Source organism: Oncorhynchus gorbuscha, linkage group LG20, assembly GCF_021184085.1.
Source record: "Oncorhynchus gorbuscha isolate QuinsamMale2020 ecotype Even-year linkage group LG20, OgorEven_v1.0, whole genome shotgun sequence".
In the NCBI taxonomy this organism is placed as follows: Eukaryota; Metazoa; Chordata; class Actinopteri; order Salmoniformes; family Salmonidae; genus Oncorhynchus; species Oncorhynchus gorbuscha.
The window spans coordinates 28,631,628-28,652,452 of record NC_060192.1 but is presented as its reverse complement, the minus strand read 5'-3'; the positions used below and the strand labels follow the sequence as shown (position 1 = coordinate 28,652,452).

The 20,825-nt window shown below is 45.6% G+C and overlaps 1 protein-coding gene across 1 annotated transcript; it reads left to right on the top strand.

Annotated features, from left to right (window-relative positions):
- Positions 1–2,063: 2,063 nt before the first annotated feature.
- On the top strand, positions 2,064–8,475 carry LOC124007527. The gene is made up of 2 exons (XM_046318170.1): positions 2,064–2,117; positions 6,022–8,475. Exon 2 carries the CDS (start codon positions 6,030–6,032, stop codon positions 7,803–7,805), a length of 1,776 nt encoding a protein of 591 aa, XP_046174126.1. The 5' UTR covers positions 2,064–2,117; positions 6,022–6,029; the 3' UTR covers positions 7,806–8,475.
- The last annotated feature ends 12,350 nt before the right edge of the window (positions 8,476–20,825 follow it).

Here is a 20,825-nt window from a genome sequence, read left to right as displayed (position 1 = left end):
AGGATGCTCTCGATTGTGCATCTGTAGAAGTTTGTGAGTGCTTTTGGTGACAAGCCAAATTTCTTCAGCCTCCTGAGGTTGAAGAGGCGCTGCTGCGCCTTCTTCACGATGCTGTCTGTGTAGGTGGACCAATTCAGTTTGTCTGTGATGTGTACGCTGAGGAACTTAACTTTATGAGACATTCCTATTGGCACAATCACATTTGCCTTGTTTTGATCCCCTCAGATGACCCAATGTTTACTTCAACAAACCCCTTTCACTTTCACTGGAGGGAGTGGCCAGCTGAGACAATACCACCCTCTGTAGAGTACAATATATATAGAGACTCACTAGCTGGTCACCTTATTTGATATCTGGCTTCTGACTTAAATAAGGTAAGAGTTTCATGGTAACCTACCTACCTGTATTGTACCTGTATTCTGCCTGTATTTTACCTGTGTTTTATGTAGATGTACTGTATATGTACTATATGCTGTAGGTCAGGGACTAAAACCCTGTTCCTGGAGAGCTACCCTCCTGTAGGATTTAACTCCAACCCTGTTCCTGGAGAGCTACCCTCCTGTAGGTTTTAACTCCAACCCTGTTCCTGGAGAGCTTATCACACAAAGATGTCTTTGTGTGATATTGTTTGGTGTTATGTGTTTATTGTGACGCACCAGGCTGGTTTATTGTTCCGTGTTATTTTGCACAAAGATTGTTTATTTGTAAACAATCTTTTGTGGCTATTTTCGCGCCTTACACTTTTGTTGGGTGGAGATTTAGACACAGCTGCGTCCTTCTGTTATTTCTCTCCTGCCTAAATAAAGTGCGTGCCAAAACCCTCTGCTCTCCTGCACCTGACTTCTCCACCAGCAGCGCACAACTGTAACACTTCCATTTCTAGAAAACAAAGGGCATATTGAACTTGATGTTACAATAAGAAATAGATTTCAAACAAAGTTATAAAAAATATGTATTAACAGGTGTAATGATGATGTTCCTTACAATTCCTACCTCATCCTGTATTAGAAGGAAACTCACAAAATAAATAAATGTCTGCAAGACAATAATATTAAATTGTCCTATTGGCATGGTAATCATTTACCAAGTCCTTTAAAAGGGACCAGTTCTTCCACACTGATATCAGTCCCACATAGATAACTGTTCTAAATGACGTTCTGACAGTCTGCCGGTAGTGAGGAATTATTCTTCCGTTCCACTGGTTGTTAAGGACTTCTCTAATGAACACTTCACTGATGATCTTGTATCATTTCATGTACAGTCCTTGGGTCAAGGAATATTGCTTCAGCTTCAGACTGTATATTCTTATAACCTGTAACGAAGGAAACAGAAAAGTGAAAGTAACATGTCCTGGTTTCAAGAGAAATGGATATTTCACATAGATTTCCCTAAGTAAGCATGCCCCGATTTTCAGGAAAACGTTAGACATTTCACCTAGATATGCCTAATATGATGACTGCGATGTACAACATCGAAGCTTATCAGGTTCTGATCATTACTATGCTTCTTCACCCAAGATTGGCCCCCAATCAAAATGGACAATGGACAAAATGGACAAATGGACAAAATGGACAATGGCTAATCAAATGGACAACCTTGCAATGAGTTACATGTATCCATTGTGATTTTCCCTAGACTTTTATTACTGACCTGATTATGAGCAAAACTTGATAAGGACCTTCCCATTTTGGCCCTAATGTGTCTGTCACATATTCCTTTACCATCACCCACTGTCCTGGTACTACGACATGTCCCCCTCTGGAGTTATTCCCCACGCCTCTTTTACTTGTCTGTCTGCTTGTATGCAAAGAAGGGGGTAGAGTGATAAATGGCAGATATGTGAGAGCAGAACTAATAAACGGGCTCTGCCCGATCACTAAAATGGCCACCCCTGTCAGAACTACAGATCACAAAATGGCCGACCGCCAAAACTACAAGTCCCAGAAGCAAGGGGAACCCTCAGAAGGTGGAGCCGACCCACAGATAAAGGGTCAAGAAAAACCAGGAAGATAGAGTGCTGGAAGGACCTACCGAGAACCCGATTCGTGTACCCAACCCTGCTATCCTTGACCTCGCCTACGGCCTGGGTGGACCAGGACGGAGAAACAAACACATAGGTACTGTCCTGTTCGAAAGAACTCTCATTCTTGGGTGATTTGGTTACAGTTTACCACTTAATTTGTGACAAACGCTCCTAACCTTGAAGAGGTTTGCCACACTTCCCTTCAGAAAGGTTCAGTGTATTCAAGTAGCATTATAACATCAAGGCCTAAAATAGTTTTATAACCCAGCCCTAGTCTGTGGTTGACCAATTAGATTTTTTTGCACTAAAACTGGGCCAATGGCCAAATAACAAGTATCCTATTTCAGACTCAAATTATAGATGGCCGCCTCGCCTCGCTTCGCGTTCCTAGGAAACTATGCAGTTTTTTGTTTTTTTACGTGTTATTTCTTACATTAGTACCCCAGGTCATCTTAGGTTTCATTACATACAGTCGAGAAGAACTACTGAATATAAGATCAGCGTCAACTCACCATCAGTACGACCAAGAATATGTTTTCCCGCGACGCGGATCCTGTGTTCTGCCTTACAAACAGGACAACGGAATGGATCGCATGCAGCGACCCAAGGAAACGACTCCAAAAAAGAGGGAAACGCGGCGGTGTTCTGGTCAGACTCCGAAAAAGGGCACATCGCGCACCACTTCCCAGTATTCTTCTTGCCAATGTCCAGTCTCTCGACAACAAGGTTGATGAAATCCGAGCAAGGGTGGCATTCCAGAGGGACATCAGAGACTGCAACGTTCTCTGCTTTACGGAGACATGGCTTACTGGGAAAACGCTATCCAGGGCGGTACAGCCAACGGGTTTCTCCACGCATCGCGCCGACAGAAACAAACATCTATCTGGTAAGAAGAGTGGAGGGGGCGTATGCCTCATGACTAACGGGACATGGTGTGATGAAGGAAACATACAGGAACTCAAATCCTTCTGTTCACCTGATTTAGAATTCCTCACAATCAAATGTAGACCGCATTATCTTCCAAGAGAATTCTCTTCGATTATAATCACAGCCGTATATATCCCCCCCCAAGCAGACACATCGATGGCTCTGAACGAACTTTATTTAACTCTTTGCAAACTGGCTGCATTCATTGTAGCTGGGGATTTTAACAAAGCCAATCTGAAAACAAGACTCCCTAAATTTTATCAGCATATCGATTGCGCAACCAGGGGTGGAAAAACCTTGGATCATTGTTACTCTAACTTCCGCGACGCATATAAGGCCCTGCCCCGCCCCCCTTTCGGAAAAGCTGACCACGACTCCATTTTGCTGATCCCTGCCTACAGACAGAAATTAAAACAAGAGGCTCCCACGCTGAGGTCTGTCCAACGCTGGTCAGACCAAGCTGATTCCACACTCCAAGACTGCTTCCATCACGTGGACTGGGACATGTTTCCAGGCCAGATGGGAATATTGACGAATACGCTGATTCGGTGTGCGAGTTCATTAGAACGTGCGTCGAAGATGTCGTTCCCATAGCAACGATAAAAACATTCCCTAACCAGAAACCGTGGATTGATGGCAGCATTCGCGTGAAACTGAAAGCGCGAACCACTGCTTTTAATCAGGGCAAGGTGTCTGGCAACATGACTGAATACAAACAGTGCAGCTATTCCCTCCGTAAGGCTATCAAACAAGCTAAGCGTCAGTACAGAGACAAAGTGGAATCTCAATTCAATGGCTCAGACACAAGAGGCATGTGGCAGGGTCTACAGTCAATCACGGACTACAAGATGAAATCCAGCCCAGTCACGGACCAGGATGTCTTGCTCCCAGGCAGACTAAATAACTTTTGCCCGCTTTGAGGACAATACAGTGCCACTGACACGGCCTGCAACGGAAACATGCAGTCTCTCCTTCACTGCAGCCGAGGTGAGTAAGACATTTAAACGTGTTAACCTCGCAAGGCTGCAGGCCCAGACGGCATCCCCAGCCGCGCCCTCCGAGCATGCGCAGACCAGCTGGCCGGTGTGTTTACGGACATATTCAATCAATCCCTATACCAGTCTGCTGTTCCCACATGCTTCAAGAGGGCCACCATTGTTCCTGTTCCCAAGAAAGCTAAGGTAACTGAGCTAAACGACTACCGCCCCGTAGCACTCACTTCCGTCATCATGAAGTGCTTTGAGAGACTAGTCAAGGACCATATCACCTCCACCCTACCTGACACCCTAGACCCACTCCAATTTGCTTACCGCCCAAATAGGTCCACAGACGATGCAATCTCAACCACACTGCACACTGCCCTAACCCACCTGGACAAGAGGAATACCTATGTGAGAATGCTGTTCATCGACTACAGCTCGGCATTCAACACCATAGTACCCTCCAAGCTCGTCATCAAGCTCGAGACCCTGGGTCTCGACCCCGCCCTGTGCAACTGGGTACTGGACTTCCTGACGGGCCGCCCCCAGGTGGTGAGGGTAGGCAACAACATCTCCTCCCCGCTGATCCTCAACACGGGGGCCCCACAAGGGTGCGTTCTGAGCCCTCTCCTGTACTCCCTGTTCACCCACGACTTGGCCACGCACGCCTCCAACTCAATCATCAAGTTTATGGACGACACAACAGTGGTAGGCTTGATTACCAACAACGACGAGACGGCCTACAGGGAGGAGGTGAGGGCCCTTGGAGTGTGGTGTCAGGAAAATAACCTCACACTCAACGTCAACAAAACTAAGGAGATGATTGTGGACTTCAGGAAACAGCAGAGGGAACACCCCTATCCACATCGATGGAACAGTAGTGGAGAGGGTAGCTAGTTTTAAGTTCCTCGGCATACACATCACAGACAAACTGAATTGGTCCACTCACACTGACAGCGTCGTGAAGAAGGCGCAGCAGCGCCTATTCAACCTCAGGAGGCTGAAGAAATTCGGCTTGTCACCAAAAGCACTCACAAACTTCTACAGATGCACAATCGAGAGCATCCTGGCGGGCTGTATCACCGCCTGGTACGGCAACTGCTCCGCCCTCAACCGTAAGGCTCTCCAGAGGGTAGTGAGGACTGCACAACGCATCACCGGGGGCAAACTACCTGCCCTCCAGGACACCTACACCACCCGTTGTTACAGGAAGGCCATAAAGATCATCAAGGACATCAACCACCCGAACCACTGCCTGTTCACCCCGCTATCATCCAGAAGGCGAGGTCAGTACAGGTGCATCAAAGCTGGGACCGAGAGACTGAAAAACAGCTTCTATCTCAAGGCCATCAGACTGTTAAATAGCCACCACTAACATTGAGTGGCTGCTGCCAACACACTGTCATTGACACTGACCCAACTCCAGCCATTTTAATAATGGGAATTGATGGGAAATGATGTAAATATATCACTAGCCACTTTAAACAATGCTACCTTATATAATGTTACTTACCCTACATTATTCATCTCATATGCATATGTATATACTGTACTCTACAACATCGACTGCATCCTTATGTAACACATGTATCACTAGCCACTTTAACTATGCCACTTTGTTTACTTTGTCTACACACTCATCTCATATGTATATACTGTACTCGATACCATCTACTGTATGCTGCTCTGTACCATCACTCATTCATATATCCTTATGTACATGTTCCTTATCCCCTTACACTGTGTATAAGACAGTAGTTTTGGAATTGTTAGTTAGATTACTTGTTGGTTATCACTGCATTGTCGGAACTAGAAGCACAAGCATTTCGCTACACTCGCATTAACATCTGCTAACCATGTGTATGTGACAAATAAAATTTGATTTGATTTGATCCCCCTATTACAGAAAAAAACACTATTTCCTCTCGTCCTCCACGTTGTGTATTTATCTCCAAAATATTCTTACAGCAGTGAGCCACTATCTTCAATGTAATTTCCAATGCAAAAAAAATCAAACTTCAACAGTTAACATTTTCAGCCACAGAGACACTTTTAACCCTTGACTTTACTTATTGTTGTTCTTTCCCGCAGGTGTCACCATGGAGAGAGGAATCCTCATCTGGTCTCTCTTGTTGTTCCTTGCCCTGAATATCGCCTATTCATACCCTAATACAACCCTCAACTCAATCCAAGACCTAAAGGATCGTGTCCATCCCCTCTCCACATCTCAGCTCAGTTTGCTCTACTGGCTAGCCAGCGAAATCAAAAACATAGACAACAACAACATCATGACATTCAATTTTGATCCAACCAGAGGAGACTATGGTTCTCATTATTATAAAAACATAGAAAGGGTGTTACCTCCACTTTTAAATAACATTGGAAACTACTACACCCTAGGAAATCTCAATTTGACAAATGCTCTGGAATTCCCAGAATATGTCACTAAAGAATTTCTCAAGTCAACAGATATTGCAGAGAAGTTAGTGAATAACAGACAGAGGCTCATCCTCCATGCCATATGGAATCATCATACGATGGTCATCACAATAGATCAGGTCTACCTCACTCAGCACTATCCACCCAACTGGGGGAGAGGTTCTGCATACGACCCAGTTAACACCTACCGCATCACCCCCAACCTCCTGAGAGAGATCCAGACGTTCCAGACCCTCTCAGCAACTGATATACAAAACCAATACGGCATACAAATAGGCCCAACAAATCAAATAGAAGATCCCTTGCAGAGATTAGCATTGTTTTTCAAAATTATTAATAATTTGAAAATATCTATTATCACAGTTTGCTATTCTAATACCAAGCAACGCCGTCGCCGTGCAGTGAGTAAGGAAGAGTGTGATGATTTGAAGATTAAGCTGGAGGTAAAGACCACATGTAAAGGGACAGCCAGGATCAGCTGGGATGACATCCCTAAGAGGCACTTGAACCAGGATGTGTTTGTGGTGCTTTATAAGAACAAGGACAGTGAGATCCAGCTAGCCAACACCAAGATAATCGAGGCCTCTGGAAATTTCACCACAACTGCAGCTCTGAATCCCGGCCTGCAGGTCAGGCTTCACAAGAGCAAAACCAAATGGCTGACACAGAAAATTCCCGGGGAGGAGATCTGGAGAGGTCTTGAGTTTCACGACACCAGGGAGATTCCTGTTGGCATAAGAGGTTATGACGCCAGTCTGCAGCTCTACGTTAAAGATGGCAAGGCCAGCGCTCGCCTGTACGTCAGGAACTCTTTCACTGACTGGATGGATGTGTTAAAGAGCTCCTGGGTTGGTTTCTACTCCAATGGAAACACAGGCACCTCTAAGTGTTATACGTGGCAGTGGGCTGTGTATTTCTCCAAGGAAACCCGCTCGGACATACCAGAGTATGATGTGTATGTGTATCAGTCTAGTATGGCCATGTCTCCTGGCGTCCATGCTAGATTCATACTCTGGAGAAAATCTGGAGAAAAAGCCCGTACCTCAGACTGGGAAATACAGAGACCTGCTATTATAAATGTTAATATAAACGGTTACGACGCCAGTCTGCAACTATTTGTTAGAGAAGGCTATGCCTGCGCTCGCCTGTACATCAAGAAGTCCTTCAGTGATTGGATGGATGTGTTTCAGAACTCCTGGGTTGGCTTCTACTCCAACGAAAATAAAGCCACCATGGAGTATGATGCAAATATGTGGCAATGGACCATTAAATTCTCCAAGGAAATTCAGTCTGACATACCAGACTATGATGCTTATGTATACCAGTCTTGTCGAGCCATGTCTCCTGGTGTCCAGGCTAGATTCATACTTGCTAAATGGCATATATTATATTATTATAACAATGAAAAGGCCCGTACTCTACCTTGGAAGAATTAGGGCTCGATTCAATCTGTATAGCTGAAGTTCAGTGCTAATGCGCAATATATATTCAAAGGTAATTTGCGATTGAGCCCACATATGCAGCATTTACCGTGAATGCCGTCTCCGCGAACAGAACGTTGCTTTAAAATGTTTTTTTTGCGCATTAGCGCTTACTTCAGTGATACATGATTGAATAGAATTTACAGTGCATCCAAAAAGTAGTCAGACCCCTTGACTTTTTCAACATTTTGTTAAGTTACATTCTTATTCTAAATTGGCTTCAATCGTTCCCCCCCCCATCAGTCTACACACAATACCCCATAACGACAAGGCAAAAACAGGTCTTTAGGCATTTTTGCAAATGTATTAAAAATAAAAAACTGAAATATAACATTTACATAAGTATTCAGACCTTTTACTCAAATCAAACTTGATTTGCCACATGCACCGAATACAACAAGTGTAGACTTTACCGTGAAATACTGACTTACAAGCCCTTAACCAACAGTGCAGTTCAAGAAGAACAAAATATTTACCATGTAGGCTAAAAGAAAAACGAATAATAAAAAGTAACACAATAAGAATAACAATAATGAGGCTATGCTCTGGATAAGAGCGTCTGCTAAATGACTTAAATGTAAATGTAATGTAAATGCTATATACAGGGGGCACCAGTACCGAGTCAGTGTGCAGGGGTACAGGCTAGTTGAGGTAATCTGTACATGTAGGTGGGGGCGAAGTGACTATGCATAGGTAACAAACAAACAGCGAGTAGCAGCAGTGTAAATTGTCTGGAGGTGATTTTTATGAATTGTTCAACAGACTAATGGCTTGGGGGTAGAAGCTATTGAGGAGCCTTTTGGTCCTAGACTTGGCACTCCAGGACCGCTTGCCGTGCGGTAGCAGAGAAAACAATCTATAACTTGGGTGACTGGAGTCTCTGACAATTTTCTGGGCTTTCTTCTAAGTACTTTGTTCTAGCACCTTTGGCAGCAATTACAGTCTTCTTGGGTATGACGCTATAAGTTTGGCACACGTGTATTTGGGGAGTTTCTCCCATTCTTCTTTGCAGATCCTCTCAAGCTCTGTCAGGTTGGATGAGGAGCATCGACTGCACAGCTATTTTCAGGTCTCTCCAGAGATGTTTGATCGGGTTCAAGTTTACTCCTGTGTTGTCTTGGCTATGTGCTTAGGGTCGTTGTCCTGTTGGAAGGTGAATCTTAGCCCCAGTCGGAGGTCCTGAGTGCTCTGGAGCAGGTTTTCATCAAGGATCTTTCTGTACTTTGCTCTGTTCATCTTTCCCTCAATGCTGATTAGTCTCCCAGTCCCTGTCACTGAAAAACATGCCCACAGCATGATGCTGCCATCACCATGCTTCACTGTAGGGATGGTATCAGGTTTCCTCCAGACGTGACACTCAGGCCAAAGAGTTCAATCTTGGTTTCATCAGATCAGAGAAGCTTGTTTCTCTTGGTCTGAGAGTCCTTTAGGTGCATGTTCCTTTTACTGATACATGGCTTCCAACTGGCCACTCTACCATAAAGGCCTGATTGGTGGAGTGCTGCTGCAATGGTTGTTCTTCTGGAAGGTTCTCCCATCTCCACAGAGGAATTCTGCAGCTCTGTCAGAGTGACTATCGGGTTCTTGGCCATATCCCTGACCAAGGCCCTTCTCCCCCGATTGCTCAGTTTGCCTGGGCGGCCAGCTCTAGGAAGAGTCTTGCTGGTACCTAACTTCTTCTATTTGAGAATGATAGAGGCCACTGTGTTCTTTGGTACCTTCAATGCTGCAGACATTTTTGGGTACCCTTCACCAGATCTGTGCCTCGACACAATCCTGTCTCGGAGCTCTGCGGACAATTCCTTCAACCTCATGACTTGGTTTTTGCTCTGACATGCAGTGTTTTTAAAAACATGTTTTCACTTTGTCATTATGGGGTATTGTGTATAGATTGAAGAGGGAAAAAAACATATTTAGTCCATTTTAGAATAAGGCTTGTAACGTAAAAAAAAATGTGGAAAAAATCAAGGGGTCTGAATACTTTCTGAATGCACTGTACATTGTGCATTAGCTTTTACTTCAGCGATACATGATTGAATAAAGCTCTTAGAGGAGTAGCTTAGTGAGAGAGTTGAGCTGTAGACAGAGAATCAACAGATCTCTAAACCAGTTCCCAACTCGCTCATTCAAACCCTCTCCTCTTTCCTGTAATGTTTTCATTTCTACCTTTTCAACAACAACAAACATTTAAGCATTAGAATGATTAGAACTTGGTCTTTTTTTAAATGAATTTATCTATTCAGAATGTGCAAGTGTGTGAGAAATGTATGCTCGCTACAAGGACAATAAGTCCTTTGCGGTAATCGCAGATTATCCTTGTATAACTTTTTTAAATCCTTTAATCGATTTATTTCATTTGTTATGTTTTTCAATCTCATGTGTTTTACTCTCATTATAATCATATTGCAATAACTGTTTATCTGATGTTAATTTGTATTTGGTGCATATTTGTATTAAATCTTAATATCACTTCAGTATCATTTGTGGTTGATGTGTTATTAATCTGTTCATTATTCAACAGATCAGTATAATTTATATTCATTTTTTTTATTTTTAAGTATCAAATGTTTAATGGATTTCATCCTTTGAAAAGTGAGGCGAGCGAGCGAATACAAAATTATAAGTAGACCCTCTTGTTAAAATAGTATAACAACCTTAGTTCAGCACCGAGACATTAATCAAGAGATTTTAGCCACCTGGGAAAGCTTAGTTCAGCAATAATCCAAGAGGTCATTTTTTTGCAATTATCATTACATTTTCATGTACAACTTTTCAGATCTTTTTTGTAAAGTGAAGCAATAACATTTATTGAGCATTTTATAATTGACAGTGATTGTAACGGTTCTCTTGGTGTGAAGGAGAGTCGGACCTTAATGCAGCGTGTAGATTGTGATCCATGTTTTAATAAACAAACGTAACATGAATCTAAATACAAACACTACAAAAAACAATAAACGTAACAAACCGAAACAGCCTATACTTGTGTACACTAACACATAGACAGGAACAAGGACACTAAGGACAATCACCCACCACAAACTCAAAGAATACGGCTGCCTAAATATGGTTCCCAATCAGAGACAACGATAAACACCTGCCTCTGATTGAGAACCACTCCAGACAGCCATAGACTTTGCTAGATCACCCCACTAGCTACAATTCCAATATATACACACCACATACAAAAACCCATGCCACACCCTGGCCTGACCCAATACATGAAGATAAACACAAAATACTTCGACCAGGGCGTGACAGAACCCCCCCCCCCCAAGGTGCGGACTTCCGAACGCACCTCAAAACAATAGGGAGGGTCCGGGTGGGCGTCTGTCCATGGTGGCGGCTCCGGCGGAACTTGTGAATTCAAATATACTTTATTGCAAACTAACAAGCCGAGCTGGTCCATGGATTAACTGACTTTCCAGCCTCGGCACACACTTTCTATACAGTTTTCATCCTTGCATCACACACAGTCACTCCACTTTATGTTGATGATTCATCCCCTTTACCATTATCTTTTTGCCTTGCACTTATTTCAGCTTAGCTTACATTTTCTTATTGGCACAGACCTTAGGGCATAGATTATATTGGTGGCATAACCATACCAATGATACAAACAGAAACAGACATGCAGGTGCATGTCTTATGTTGCTTTGAGTGATACAAACCTATGCTCCTATTGCACGTCTAATGAACCTCACAGGACTAGGTAATGGCTTCCCTTAGCCTAATAACCTATTGATTAATGGTTTCCCTTAGCCTAATGACCCAGACACATATGGCTTCCCTTAGCCTAATTACCTACTAATTAATGGCTTCAGAGTGTCTATTGGCCCAGACACATATGGCTTGTATTGATTCTGCTTACTACTCTTAAGATGTATAATGGCACACATGTACTGGACAATTCCCAATATATCCCTCCTATGGGACTTACTAAGTCCCAAACCTTAAAGGTTGTTCCAGTACAAGTGAGAAGGGAGGCACCTTCTATGTTGCTATGGAGACAATCTGACTCCCTTTCACCTTATCAACCTTTGCTTCACTTTCTCATTCAAACTGGGGAATCAGGACCAAATATCTATTTTCACATATAGCTAGAAAGAAGTAAAAGATCCATCCTCAAGTCAATTGTCCTTTAACATACAGCGTAAAAGCATGTGCATGCATTTCTTTGCCTTGCCCGATGTTATCTCAGTTATGTAGAATACAATAAAAATAATAAAATATTAAAGACAATAAACTAGAACCTTATAAATCCTTATAAGTCCCCCACCTGCTTCTCCTACTCCAGCTTCACAGAGGAGATGAAGAAAGTCTTCGACCCCGCGGTCTGCTGTAAGGATGCCGCTAAACGACTCCTGTCCCTCCGTAAAGGCACCCATAGTGTTGCTGAGATGGCAATTGAGTTTCACACCCTCGCCGATGAGAGTGGCTGGAATGAGGAGGCCCTCCATGGAGCATTCCAGAACGCGCTCACTGAAACCATCAATGAAGAGTTGGTGTCCAGGGATGAGCCTGATGAACTCATCGCTCTCGCCATCTGCTTTGACAACAGTCTTTGTGAGTGTCGGAGGGAGAGGGTAGGTGGGGTTGCATGCCCCATAACAACATCTGCTTCATTGCCTTGTCCTCCTTATCCGACTGCATCCCTTCCCAAGGCTCTTCCAGAACCTGAACCCATGCAGCTCGGCCGAGCCCATCTCTCTCCAGAGGAGAGGCAGCTGCGAATTAGCGTTAAGAGCTGCCTATACTGTGGCCAGGTTGGTCACTTTGTATCCACTTGTTCCCTGCGTCCAGCAAAAGAGGACGCTCAGCAGCAGTGGGGGATATACTGTTGAGCCAAATCGCCTGCCAATCTACCCCAGACCCCTGCTTGAAGGAAACCTTGTGTGGCAGAGCCAGGCTTTTCCTCTGTCTGCTCTCATCAATTCGGGCGCCGACGAGAGCTTCCTGGACCGCGATGTTGTTACCCAGTTGGGCCTGGACACCGTCCCAGTCAATTCACCCCCCGATGCCAATGCTCTCAACGGACAACTCCTTGCCTCTGTCTGTGAGAGAACCGTCCGCGTCATCCTGCTTCTCTCTGGAAACCACCAGGAAAAAATCAGTTTCCACATAATCGTCCTCACTCTACCCTGGTTCTTGGCCATCCATGGTTAAAAGTACAACCCACAGACTGATGGGACTGCCGGAAAGGTTCATTTTGTCACTCTAATTGTCTAAATTCTGCCTGGCCCCTGCCTTGTCTGTGTCCCAGTTCATTCCAGAACCTCCGGAGCTGTCATCAGTTCCTCCCGAGTATCACGATCGAGCTCCTGTGTTCAGCAAGCACGACGCCCTGTCACTGCCGCCTCGTCGGCTGTGCGTCTGCACCATTGACCTCCAGCCTGGAGCTCCTCTCCCCTGTAGCCGGTTATTTAACCTCTCTCACCCCGAGAAGGAAGAAGCTATGGAGAGGTATATCCACAATTCTCTGGCTACAGGACTTATCAAGCCTTATTCCTCCCCGGTGGGTGCTGGGTTTTTCTTTGTGAAGAAGGATGGGTCACTGAGGCCATGCATAGACTTCCATGGGCTGCATAATATCACAGTAAAGAACAAGTACCCCTTGCCACTCATCAGCTCTGCTTTTTCCCCCCTACATGGTGCCACGATGTTCACCAAACTCGACCTCCGGAATGCCTACCATATTGTCCGCATCAGAGAGGGTGACGAGTGGAAGACGGCGTTCAACACACCACTTGGTCACTTTGAGTATTTGGTCATGCCTTTTTGTCTTACTAACACCCCTGCTGTTTTCCAGAATCAGTCAATGATGTGCTGAAGGATGTGATTGGACGCTTCGTTTTTGTCTATTTAGATGACATCCTGATTGTTTTTCCAAAGACCCTGAGGCTCACCAGCAAAAATTTTGCCAAGTTCTTCAATGGCTGTTGGAGAATAAGCTTTTTGTTAAAGTTGCTGCCTCGGTGTCTTTCCTGGGTTATATTATTATACAGGGACAGTTACGTATGGACGACGCCAAGGTCATGGCAGTCACAGAGTGGCCTGCGCCCTCCAACCTGAAGCAGCTACACCGTTTCTTTGGGTTTGCACATTTTTACAGACGTTTCATTCGCAACTACAGCTGTCTGGCAGCACCTCTAACCACTCTCACCTCCACCTCCACTCCGTTCCACTGGACGCCTGAGGGAGAGGCAGCATTCCTGGATCTCAAGCGTCACTTCACTTCCACCCGGTCCTCACTCAGCCCGACCCAGAACTCCAGTTCATTGTGGAGGTGGAAGCCTCTGACACCGGGGTATGTGCTGTTCTGTCTCAACATTCCCTCTCTGATCAGAAGGTCCACCCATGTGGGTGGTCCACCCATGTGCATTCTTTTCCCGTAAGCGCTCACCTGCAGAAAGGAATTCTGACATTGGAAACCGGGAACTCCTGGCAGTTAAGCTGGCTCTTGAGGAATGGCATCACTGGCTGGATGGCTCTGTACCCCCCTTCATCGTGTGGACTGACATCCAGACTGTACATCCAGACTGAACTCCTGGCAAGCCAGGTGGGCCTTGTTCTTCGGAAGATTCAATTTCCCACTCACTTATTGCTCCGGTTCGAGGAATACCAAAACTGATGCCCTCTCCCGTCAGTTCACCACCGGCAACATGGGTACCGAGCCAGAAGCCATTGTGCCATCCACCTGCATCGCTTTCGCCTGAGAGTTCGTGTCCCGTATCGGCCAGGCTCAGCAGAACCAGCCTGACCCGGGTAACAGTCCTAGTAATGCTCTGTTTGTTCCAGATTGTGTTCGCTCTGATGTTCTTCACCTCACCTCACCTGTCACCCTGGTATGAACCGGATTCTCGCCTTCCTGCGTCAGCGCTTTTGGTGGCCCACAATGGTGAGATGTCCGGGAGTTTGTTTCAGCCTGCTCGGTATGTGCCCGGAACAAAACCTTCACTAAACCCCTTCCGTGCTGCTTCGCCCTCTTCCCATACCCAGTCGCCCCTGGTCACACATAGCTCTGGACTTTGTCACTGGCCTTCCCCATCTAACAGTAACTCTGTTCTCCTTACCATTATTGACAGATTTTCCAAAGCGGCTCACTCAATTCCCCTCTCCAAGCTCCCGTCCTCCAGGGAAACTGCGGACCTGCTAGTATCCCATGTGTTTCGTCTGCATGGCATTCCCACTGACATCGTTTCCGACAGGGGACCCCAGTTTACCTTCCAGGTATGGAGATCCTTCTGTTCAGCTCTTGGTATCAATGTCAGTCTTTCTTCTGGATATCACCCCCAGACCAACGGCCAGACCGAACGGGCCAACCAGGAGATGGAGACTGCCCTACCCTGAGTGAGTTCTGCTAACCCATCCTCCTGGAGTGCTCAGCTACCCTGGGTTAAACATGCCCACAACACCCTCACCAACGCCTCGTCAGGTATGCCACCTTTCGAATGTGCTCTGGGTTACCAACCCTCCTTGTTCCCCGCCGAAGAGGTCGAGGTTGCGGTCCCCTCTGTCCAGGACCATCTGTGCCATTGTCATCGTACCTGGAGGAAGGCCCGGGCTGCCCTTCTTCATGCCTCCGACAGGACCTAGTCCAAAACCAATTGTCACCGGGCCTCAGCTCCAGTCTACACCCCAGGTCAAAAGGTATGGCTCTCATCGAAGGGCCTTCCATTGAAGGTGGCAATGAAGAAACTTTCACTCCCGATTCATTGGTCCCTTTGAAATTGACCATGTTATTAACCTGCACCTGAAACTCCCAGCCTCTCTCAGGATCCACCCTACCTTCCATGTATCCCTGATGAAACCTGTCTGCTCCAGCCCCGTCTCCTCCTGCAGCAGCTCCGCCACCCTCCGGATCGTTGATGACCATCCTGCATACACCGCCCGGCAGCTTCTGGACGTGCGCCGTTAGGTTGTGGCTGGTAGTACCTGGTGGACTGGGAGGGATACAGGCCTGAGAGCGCTACTGCGTGCCCCGCTGTCACATTCTGGACCCCTCACTCTTACGTGATTTCCATACCCTACACCCAGATAAGCCCGGTCAGGCGCCAGGTGGCGTCCGTGGAGGTAGGGATACTGTTACATCTGCTCCTGCCACACACTCTACTTCTCATCCTGGACCTCCCTAAACTGCCACCACTCCCCCAGTGCTCTCATTTTCTCTCTCCTCCTCTCTCTCTGTGTGTAACGGCGTTCGTCTGTTGAAAGAAGAGAGTCGGACCGAAATGCAGCGTGTAGGTTACTCATGACTTTAATGAAAGAATCGCGGTACATGAAAATAACTGAAACTAAATACAAAACAACAGAACGGAACGTGAAACTAAATTACAGCCTATCTGGTGACTACAACACAGAGACAGGAACAAACACCCACGAAATACAAAGCGAACTCAGGCTGCCTAAATACGGTTCCCAATCAGAGACAACGATAAGCACCTGACTCTAATTGAGAATCGCCTCAGGCAGCCAAGCCTATACCACACCCCTAATCAGACACGATCCCAAATAATACAAAGCCCAATACGAAACACAACATATAAACACGTTACACCCTGGCCTACCCAAACATATAACAAAAACACAAAATACAATGACCATGGCGTGACACTGTGCACGTGATTGTGTGAGGAGTCTGCATTTCTAGCTGTTTGTTCCTGCATAGATTTTGTTATCCTGTTGTGCCCGTTTTCCATGGCCTCACGCTGCTTTTTCTCTCCGCTACAGTCCGTCTGTTCTGACTCTGGTCACTGTCTCCAGTCACTCGTCTCCTCAGTCCTGCTTCCCTGCCCTGGATCCCCGCTCTACTCCTTCATTGAATTCCGCTCCAGACCTGCTTACCTAATCTCCTTGCCCCCAGCCTCAGTCCGGATTCCCTACTACAAAAAGTTTCATGACATTCGGAAATTGTCAAACCAAGCCTTTGATACTGGAGAAATCTGTAAGGTAGGGAGGGATGTATTTTCTGTTTGTCATGAGCTCGTCTATGGTGGTCGGCAAACCCTCAACCTTCTGGGCCGTAGCCCTGCGTGGCATCGACTGTGCCACAAAAGCATGCTGAAGTGGCAAAGTAAATCTCAATGTTTTAGTTCATTCTATGAGGGGGAGGGTGTTCCATGTATTTTACAGTACAAGGGGAGGGTCATGTGAAAATATTTGTAACCTTGGGGAGGGGGCATCTCGAATGAGTGGGTAATTATTTAATGCATGAATCTAAGCTGATGTCCTCGAGATTTGTCCTTAAAGCTTTTCGAAATATGATATTTCTCAATTCATTGATTTTGGGGTTTGGCAAGGTCCGTCCCCTGCCTTTGTCCTGAATAGTGTACTTAATGCACCTGCAATACAACTGCATCACCCAGTCATCAAACCCATCAATTCTTCTAATATGTAATCTGCTCAGATAAAGCTGCAGATCAGTGTTGATCTATGTTCCAGAGAAATGGGTAGGAATTTTGGTAAAAACATGACCTTCAGATCCCCCAAAAAGGCTAGACATGCAAACGAATGCACATAGAAAACATTAATTCATGATTTTTTTATTATTGTGTGTAGTTGTTTTTTCACACAGCATTGTACATTTCTCACTCTTAATGAAGAACCACACAGAGATCACACCTGATTGTAAACCCATTTCACCAGCTAGGAATCAGGCCAGACTGAACTCATGGCCAAGGAGGTGGATGGATGGTGACACAGGTAGGGATGAGCAGTGCACTGTGTGGCTTAAAACAGCGCTGATGGCTGGGACATTTTGGCATTCCTGAACTCTCTGAAGTTCTAGAAAAACTCATTATTAAAACAAGGATTATTGTTTCTGCTAATCCAGTGGCTGTTTCATGTTCAACTCAGACCACCTAGAGTCCTTCGTTCCTCGCTCCAACTGAAGTATTCATAGGCACTTCAGTGCAATGCGCTTTACTATGTTACATTTATCATTTCTAAGTCTTTCACTGGCCTCAGCCATAAATAACGGGTCCATTTTCTAAATGTCAACCATTTTGATACTAATGGACAGAGCCCAAAACTGTTCTAGAAGGCTGGCAGAGAGGCAGGCAACTGCTCAAGTTGAATGTATTCACCAGCCTGCCAACTGAGGATCACGTTCAAGAAGTGGTCTTACACGGTTTCCACAGAGTGCAACAACTCTCAGGAGTGGTGAGATTCAGACCACTAATCCTATTTCACACGACTGAGATGGGCTTGGTGGCATTGGCTGAGTAAATGAGCAGTTTGATTCTAATGTGGAACATGATGATCATCATATACTCGACTTAAAATGACCATCAACATGGACATCAAGGTCAAGCTATAGAGGTGCTGTCGTTCCTGTTTTACACCTGTGCCAACGCCAGCAACACAAACAGAACACTGCAGAACAACAGGGTTACACTGTTACAGACACAGAGACTGACTGATGCTTCACCGTAATCAGTGCATATAAACAGTTACAAGAGGAATTACATAAGATCCAATATGGGATGTAACAGGGAAGACACAACCCTATATGACACAGTCCAATCTCAAGGATTATAACGACAACAAGAGAAGACAAAACCACACAAATGTATATACATTTTTGGTTTAAAGTATACATAGCAACAATAACCAAGGCAATCTTTGCACGTATTTGATGGTGCAGTGTTTGTTGTTTCCACATGAAAGGAAAAGATGGGCAGAAGTAGTAGTAGACGTGGCATGTTGTCTGTGAGGGGTAGCAGTTGATCATAACATGGACCTGAGGACAGACAGTGATGTGAATGTACAGTATGTATGGGAGAGTGGCGCTGTCTGTCTGTGAGGGGTAGCAGTTGATCATAACATGGACCTGAGGACAGACAGTGATGGGAATGTACAGTATGTATGGGAGAGTGGCGCTGTCTGTCTGTGAGGGGTAGCAGTTGATCGTAACATGGACCTGAGGACAGACAGTGATGGGAATGTACAGTATGTATGGGAGAGTGGCGCTGTCTGTCTGTGAGGGGTAGCAGTTGATCGTAACATGGACCTGAGGACAGACAGTGATGGGAATGTACAGTATGTATGGGAGAGTGGCGCTGTCTGTCTGTGAGGGGTAGCAGTTGATCGTAACATGGACCTGAGGACAGACAGTGATGGGAATGTACAGTATGTATGGGAGAGTGGCGCTGTCTGTCTGTGAGGGTAGCAGTTGATCGTAACATGGACCTGAGGACAGACAGTGATGGGAATGTACAGTATGTATGGGAGAGTGGCGCTGTCTGTCTGTGAGGGGTAGCAGTTGATCGTAACATGGACCTGAGGACAGACAGTGATGGGAATGTACAGTATGTATGGGAGAGTGGCGCTGTCTGTCTGTGAGGAGAAACTGAGGTGAAGGCACATTAAAGCACAGAGGTAGTGCAGTGGAACAGACATTCGCCTCGTAGCCACAGGCACCAAAATACATCTCCGAGGCTTGACGACAACACTAATGCTACTGAGAGCCTTAGAAGCCATTGCCGTCTTTCTCTCTCTCTCTAAGTCTCTCTGCATCTATGTCGGTCATTCTCCCAAATCCCCCACTCTCACTTTCTCGTTCCCTCCCTATCTCTCCCTTTATCCGTGGATTTATTTTAGTACGAAAAAACTATATCAACTCTGCATTGGGTTTGATAATAGAACGCAAAATCAGACATCTTTGGATATTATTAAAAGCATTTGGGCCGGGGAGGGAAATATGTGTACAGCTGTACAAACATTACAAATTCAGTGTTGGCACGCTCGATAACTCTTGCTGTTTGCTTGTATGGCTTATGCTCATATTTACTTAGGATGTTTCAGTGTGTAAATCAAGGCTTGCCGCTCTCATATCCTCTCTGGTGCTGTCACTCACTTTGACGATCACTAGCATAATGATCCATTGCCAAGCAGTGAGAAATGGCTGCCTATTAAAAAACAACAACAGTCATCATGAACGTCACTGTCCAGATTGGAGAGGGTGTTGAGCTCCACTTATGCCATCTTGCCTGCTTAATTAACACTCAGAATGAAGTCACAGCTACTCCCCTCACCCTGGTCCCATCCATCCTTAGACACTGATGGCAGATGATGCAATTATTTATTTATTGACCCTTATTTTACCAGGTAATGTGGCTCTCCGTAGCCGATGTGAGTAAGACCTTTAAACAGGTCAACATTCACAAGGGCGCAGGGCCAGATGGATTAACAGGACATGTACTCCCGAGCTTGCGCTGACCAACTGGCAAGTGTCTTCAATTACATTTTCCACCTGTCCCTGTCTGAGTCTGTAATACCAACATGTTTCAAGCAGACCACCTTGTGTCCTTGTGCCAAAGAACACGAAGGTAACCTGCCTAAATGACTACAGACCTGTAGCACCCACGTCTGTAGCCATGAAGTGCTTTGAAAGGGTGGTCATGGCTCACAAAAGCATTTTCCCAGTGACCCTAGACCCACTCCAATTTGCATACCGCCCCAAAAGATGATGCAATCTCTATTGCACTCCATACTGCCCTTTCCCACCTGGACAAAAGGAACACCTATGTGAGATTATTATTATTTATTATTTAGAATGCTATTCATTGACTACAGATCAGCGTTCAACACCATAGTGCCCTCAAAGCTCATCACTAATCTTAGGATCCTGGGAATAAACATCTCCCTCTGCAACTGGTTCCTGGACTTCCTGACGGCCCGCCCCCTGGTGGTAAGGGTAGGTAACAACACGTCCGCCACGCTGATCCTCAACACGGGGGCCCCTCAGGGGTGCGTGCTCAGTCGCCTCCTGTACTTCCTGTTCACTCATGACTGCACGGCCAGGCACAACTCCAACACCATCATTAAGTTTGCTAATGACACAACAGTGGTAGGCCTGATGACAGATAACGATGAGCCTATAGGGAGGAGGTCAGAGACCTGGCTGTGTGGTGCCAGGACAACAACCTCTCCCTCAACGTGATCAAGACAAAGGAGAGGATTGTGGACTACAGGAAA

Excerpts from the sequence above, each read along its gene's own strand:
- LOC124007527 (XM_046318170.1), top strand. The coding sequence starts at position 6,030 with ATGGAGAGAGGAATCCTCATCTGGTCTCTCTTGTTGTTCCTTGCCCTG.